Source organism: Mandrillus leucophaeus, unplaced genomic scaffold (assembly GCF_000951045.1).
Source record: "Mandrillus leucophaeus isolate KB7577 unplaced genomic scaffold, Mleu.le_1.0 Scaffold195, whole genome shotgun sequence".
NCBI lineage: Eukaryota > Metazoa > Chordata > Mammalia > Primates > Cercopithecidae > Mandrillus > Mandrillus leucophaeus.
The window spans coordinates 1,984,360-1,990,689 of record NW_012101976.1 but is presented as its reverse complement, the minus strand read 5'-3'; the positions used below and the strand labels follow the sequence as shown (position 1 = coordinate 1,990,689).

General features: G+C 56.2%; 1 protein-coding gene across 1 annotated transcript in view; it reads left to right on the top strand.

Annotated features, from left to right (window-relative positions):
• Positions 1-1,128: 1,128 nt before the first annotated feature.
• The window catches only part of MGRN1 (mahogunin ring finger 1, E3 ubiquitin protein ligase), a 41,651-nt gene continuing 36,449 nt past the window's right edge, over positions 1,129-6,330 (top strand). The window contains exons 1-3 of the mRNA XM_011978498.1: positions 1,129-1,248; positions 2,731-2,819; positions 3,438-3,584. Coding sequence (XP_011833888.1) covers positions 1,156-1,248; positions 2,731-2,819; positions 3,438-3,584 — 329 coding nt within the window. The 5' untranslated portion in view covers positions 1,129-1,155. The remainder of the gene's footprint in view (positions 1,249-2,730; positions 2,820-3,437; positions 3,585-6,330) is intronic.

The following is a 6,330-nucleotide window of genomic DNA, read 5'->3' as shown; positions in this document are numbered from 1 at the left end:
TGATGCTGACATGGAAAGTACACAGGGCTCAGATTTGGGGTGACTTAGTCTGGGGTCAGGGAATGTGTAAGGATTTCTCAGGTGGCTGTGACAAATGACCTCTAACCGTGGCTTAAGACGCAGAAATGTATTCTCTCACCGTCATGGAGGCACATGTCGGAAACCGAGGTGTCAGCAGAGCCACGCCCCCCGAAGGCACTTGGGGAGGGCTCTTCCTTACCTCTCCCCACTCCTGGGGCCCCAGGCACTCCTTGTCATCCCTGGGCTTGTGGCCGCATCACTGCAGTCTCTGCCTCTTTCTTCCCTTGGTCTTCCCTTCATACAAGTCTGCGTCCAAACCTCCCTCTTCTTCCTTCTGTTAAGAACCAGTCACTGGATTTAAGCCCTTCAATCCAGTATGACCTCATCTTAACTTCATTACATCTGCAAAAACCCTAATTCCAAATAAGGTCACATGCACAAGTAGGGGGTGGATGTGGGGTAGGACCCAAACTTGTCTTCATCGGGAACACAGCTCAGGCCACCACAGAAAAAAGCGGTGTTGGAGCTGGGGGCTGGCTGACGGGCTGTGAGCAGTGAGGAGCCGTCCAGGGAAGAGTGTTGAGGCTGGCGGTGTGGGGAGGTCAGGAGGCTACCTTGGAAGGCCTGAGGCCAGGTGGCCGAGGCAGAAGATGTGGGGAACGCCCGTTGGCCTGTCTGCACCAGCTCCCCTGAGGTGGAGCCTTTCTCAGGACTGGGCTCCTTGGCCATCAGATGTTCCCACCGGGCTGTGTTCAGCCTCAGAGTCTATAACTGTGTTTCCAGGCTGGGCACTGTGGCTCACACCTATAATCCCAGCACTTTGGGAGGCTGAGGCAGGCGGATCACTTGAGGCCAGGTGTTGGAGACCATCCTGGTCATCATGGTGAAACCCCGTCTCTACTAAGAATACAAAAATTAGCCAGGCATGGTGGCACGTGTCTGTAATCCCAGCTACTCGGGAGGCTGAGGCAGAGAATCGCTTGAACCCAGGGGGTGGAGGTTGCAGTGAGCCAAGATTGCGCCATTGCACTCCAGCCTGGGTGACAGAGCGAGACTCCATCTCAGAAGCAAAAAACCAATCTATAATTGTGTTTCCTTTTTTAAACAGGAAACTACTTTGCTTCGCACTTTTTCATGGGAGGAGAGAAATTTGACACCCCCCACCCTGAAGGTTACCTCTTTGGAGAGAACATGGACCTGAATTTCCTGGGCAGCCGCCCAGTCCAGGTGGGTCTGGACAGGGCTCTCACTGGGCTGCGGGGGTGGGAGACCCTGTCCCCAGTGGTCTGCATCCCAGCCATGAGGGCAGACGGGCACCAAATCACCCCTAAATGGGGCAGAGCTCCTGACAGGGTTCCAGTTGAGCTTGGGTGTGGACACATGCCCTGGAATGGGGTGTCCTGGTGCTGCCCCTTAGAGGCCAGATGGCCAGGGGCAGGTCACTGCGAAACAGAGCAGCCATACTGAACGGGTGTATCTGGGTTGCAACGGCTGCAGAACGTTGTGGATTTGATTCCAGCCTTCTTGGATGACTTTCTTTAAAAGGAAAAATAGTATTTACAGACCCCGGGCATTGTGGCTCATGCCTGTAATCCCAGCACTTGGGGAGGCTGAGGCGGGCAGATCACCTGAGGTCAGGAGTTTGAGACAAGCCTGGTCAAAATGGTGAAATCCTGTCTCTACTTAAAAAAAAAAAAAAAAAATTAGCCGGGCGTGGTGGTTTGTGCCTGTAATCCCAGCTACTCGGGAGGCTGAGGCAGGAGAATCACTTGAATCTGAGAGTTGGAGGTTTTGGTGAGCCGAGATTGCGCCACTGCACTCCAGCGTGGGCAACAAAGGGAGGCTGTCTCAAAAAAAAAAAAAAAAAATTGACTTTCCCTAGAACAGTGGGCAAGAGACATGGTCCAAAGGAGAGATACAGACAGCTGGCTAATATCTTCCCCTCGTTGCCAGAGGAGGGTACATTCGAACACTGTCATAGTACGCGAGGACTGTGAGCTGTCCGTTTGTTCAGCACACGTTTGGCACCTGCTGTGTGCCTAGCACTCTCCCAGGGCCTAGGGTGAAGGCAGACCCCGCCTCTGCTACCTAGTGGGAGTATAGACAATTAACACAGGACAAATGGGTAGAAGAGAGAAAGGGCAGAAAGGGAGACGCCACTGGAGAGGCCGTGGCTGAACCAAGCCGTGATAGGTGGGAAGAAGGCCCCTCCAGGAGGAGCAGAAAGGCGGGGGCCCTGGGAACAGAGGAGGAGGTGAGAGGGTGCAGGCCTTGGGGGACAGGAGGCCGGAGGAGCCAGTAAACGTTGGGGGATCTGGGGGCTCAGCCTGGGGTGGGGGTGCTCGTAGGAAGCTTTGAGGATGGAAAGGGTGGGGCCCAAGGAAGGGGCTGAGGTTGCTCCGGGCAGTGATGGATGTGGGAAGCCTGGGAGAGCAGGTTGGGGATGGGCGGCCCCAGCGTGCAGGAATCGGGCGTTGAGGCTGCCTGGCCGGATTTGCTCAGGGTGGTTTGGTCCTGGCTGTTGCATGTGCGGGCTGTGTGGCCTGCAGCTTCTACCTGTAAATGAGGACAGCGTACCCACGCAGCCTCTAACACGGAGACGAGAACCCAGGGATACTCGTTGGGGCTGTGGCCGCTGCACCCTGGCCCGTTTTCTGTCCTTGGCCGCTCCTGAGGGAGTCACCTGCGGCCCTGTGGTTTTCCTCCTAGTTTCCCTACGTCACTCCTGCCCCTCACGAGCCCGTGAAGACGCTGCGGAGCCTGGTGAACATCCGCAAAGACTCCCTCCGGCTGGTGAGGTAACCTTCGCCCTGCCCCTGGGGACCCTGTGGCTCTGTGGGCGCAGCCCGGGGCAGAGGTTCTGGCTTGCTTGAGGAAAAGGGCAGGTGGGAGGGGCCCCAGTTTCTGCACCCTCCCGTGTGGAATCAGAGGCTGCCCTGGGCTGAGTGAGGGAAAGGGCATGTGGAAAGAGAGCCATTTAGCCAGGGCTTCTCCGCTGTGCCTCACAGGGACCCTGGGCAGTGTCTGGAGGCAGCCAGGTGGGGTGCCCTGGCATCTCAGGTGGGTGCCAGGGGTGCTGACTTCCCGCCATGCACAGGACGGCCCCCCCACTGCCAGGAATGACCGAGCACCAGATTTCAGTAGGTTCAGAAACTGCCTAAACCAACTAGACTTGAGGCATCTGGGGCTGTCTCTGAACCAAAAGCATGTACCCCGTCTTCTGTGGGCAGGAAGAAGGAGAGGCAAGCCCTGGACCATTGGGCTTTCATGTCCAAATAGGAAACGGCCCCCATGTCTGCTGGAGAAGTGGGCTGTGTCCACAAAGCCGCCTCCACGGCCCTCAGCCTGGCAGGGCAGGAGGCAGCCTCCGCGGATGTGGCCTCTGATCCGCTACCTCTCTCCACCGCCTGGGGTAGGTACAAAGACGACGCTGACAGCCCCACCGAGGATGGCGACAAGCCCCGGGTGCTTTACAGCCTGGAGTTCACTTTCGACGCTGATGCCCGTGTGGCCATCACCATCTACTGCCAGGCGTCGGAGGAGTTCCTGAACGGCAGGGCAGTGTGAGTCCCGCAGGCGGCTGGCAGCAGCTGGGCTGGGGGTCCCCGGACTCCTTGGGGAGGCTTCTCTCTGCCTTAGTAACCAGAGGGAGAAAACGAATCCCTGCTCTCTTACCATACTCCCAGGACTTTACTACAATGTGAGGGGCTTCTCCCACCTCAGGGACTCGCCTCTTCTCTGCGGGAACCAGCTGGGGTCCTGTGACTCATTTCAGTTCCGATGCTGCCTGGAGTTTGTGCAGCACATGGAGGGTCCAGTCCCACAAGACTGCCCCATTTCAGATGCCAGTCATAAGCCCCCACTGCCACCTGAACTTCTCACCAACCAGCCGTAAATCAGGCTCCCACAGCCCACTCCTCAGGCTTGGTCAGTTGCTGATGCGATTCACAGAAGCCAGGGAAACACTTGGCTGATGTTTGTTGGTTGATTGTAAAGGATCCAGATGAAGAGGTTCACAGGGCGAGGTGTGGGGAAAGGGGTGGTGCGTGCCACCTTCGTATTCACCAACCCGGAAGCTTTCCCGAAAACCGCGTATTTCAGGGCCTTTTCTGGAGGCTTCATCACGTAGGCAGGATTGATGATTAACTATGTCTTCAGGCCCTGTCCCCTCCCTGGAGGATGGGGCTTGGCTGAAATTCAGTTCCAGGTTTTTTTTTTTTTTTTTTTTGAGACAGAGCCTCACTCTGTTGGTCAGGCTGGAGTGCAGTGGCGCGATCTCGGCTCACTGCAACCTCCGCCTCCCAGGTTTAAGCGATTCTCCTGCCTCAGCCTCCTGAGCAGCTGGGACTATAAGCATGCACCAGCACGCTTGGCTAATTTTCGTATTTTTAGTAGAGAATGAGGGGTTTGCCATGTTGGCCAGGATGGTCTCGATGTCTTGACCTCATGATCCCGTCCATCTTGGCCTCCCAAAGTGGTTTTGTTTGTTTTTGAGACGGAGTTTCACTCTTGTTGCCCAGGCTGGAGTGAAATGGCGCGATCTCGGCTCACTACAACCTCCGCCTCCCAGGTTCAATTGCTTGTCCTGCCTCAGCCTCCCGAGTAGCTGGGATTACAGGCGTGTGCCACCATGCCCTGCTAGTTTTGTATTTTTAGTAGAGACAGGGTTTCTCCATGGTGGCCAGGCTGGTCTCGAACTCCCGACCTTAGTTGATCCACCTGCCTTGGCCTCCCAAAGTGCTGGGATTACAGCCGTGAGCCACCAGCCCGGCCCGCCTGGCCCAGGTTTTTGTTTGTTTTTCCTCAGGAGCTCTTCGACGACATTTCCAAGTTTCTAATCCTGGCTTGGTCTTTCTGGCGGCCAGCCCCATACAGGAGCCGAGAGTCACCTCACTGACACATAAGACGCTCCTGCCACCCAGGACATTCCGCGTCACTGACACATAGACGTTCCTGCCACCCAGGACATTCCGCGGGTTTGGAGTTCTGTGTCGGAAGCAAAGATCACGGACCAAATAATAGAAAAAAGACGCTCGTAGCACGCCTGTCGCTCAGGAAATGACAAGGGTTTTAGAGGACTCCGTGTCAGGAACAGGGGCCGGGGCCAAATATTTATTTTTTATTGTGTCACAATTACATATTTGCACTTTCAGAGGTTTTATTTGAAATAAGGGTGCTTCTGGCCCTGAAAGTTTGAAACGTGTGACTTCAGCAGGAGCTGGCAGGACCGCCTCCAGCCTACAAAGGCACATCTGCCCCAAGTGGCTTTAGGGACAGGCAGGAGTGTACCCCCCACCTTCCTGCATTGGAGCACACTGCTCAGTGGTCAGCTTTGCATCTGGCGATAGGGTGTGGTTGAGAGCCTAGCCTTTGAATGCTGTCCCCACTGAGTGGCTTGGGGCACGTGACTGCTTGTGCCTCTGTGTCCTCAGCTGGAAATGCGGGTGGGTGGTGTGAGGAGGGGACCGTGTGTCCTGTGCACAGCTCCTCATGTGACAAGTGCTCCTGAAAGGAGCCTGAGTGCTCGAGCTGAGGGGCTGGTGGAGACGACTCGTGGGGCTTCTGAGGGAACCTGCCACCGGGTGAGGCCGCCCTTGGGCTCTGGCCCTGGGCTCCCCGGCAGCCAGGGCTCTTCCTGTGGACCAGCACTTGGGGGAGGAACAGGTCCCTTTTTCTGGACTTTGTTCTTTGAGGCTCTACCTTGCCCTGGCACTTGATTTTATATATATATATGTATTTTTTTTTTTTTAAGTTGGAGTCTCACTCTGTCACCCAGGCTGGAGTGCAGTGGCGCGATCTCAACTCACTGCAACCTCTGCCTCCCGGGTTCACACCATTCTCCTGCCTCAGCCTTCCAAGTAGCTGGGACTACAGGCACCCACCACTACGCCCAGCTAATTTTTTGTATTTTTAGTAGAGACGGGGTTTCATCGTGTTAGCCAGGATGGTCTCGATCTCCTGACCTCATGATCCTCCCACCTTGGCCTCCCAAAGTGCTGGGATTACAGGCGTGAGCCACCGCGCCCGGCACAGATCATATTTCTTTAATGACACCAGAAATGCATGCCTGTGTGCTATGACAGGCATGGAATTATTGGGTATAGGAGCATTTGGAGCGACCAGGGCAGGTCCCTCTGTCTCCTTCTTGCATCCCACTGCTTGGGGTTGAGTGTGTGACACCCACGGGGCCTGGTGTCCTCCTCAGGCCTGGCCAACGTGATGGAGGAGCTGGGCTTCTGGGGCCTGGTGCCCTCCTTGGGCCTGGCCGACGTGATGGAGGAGCTGGGCTTCTGGGGCCTGGTGCCCTCC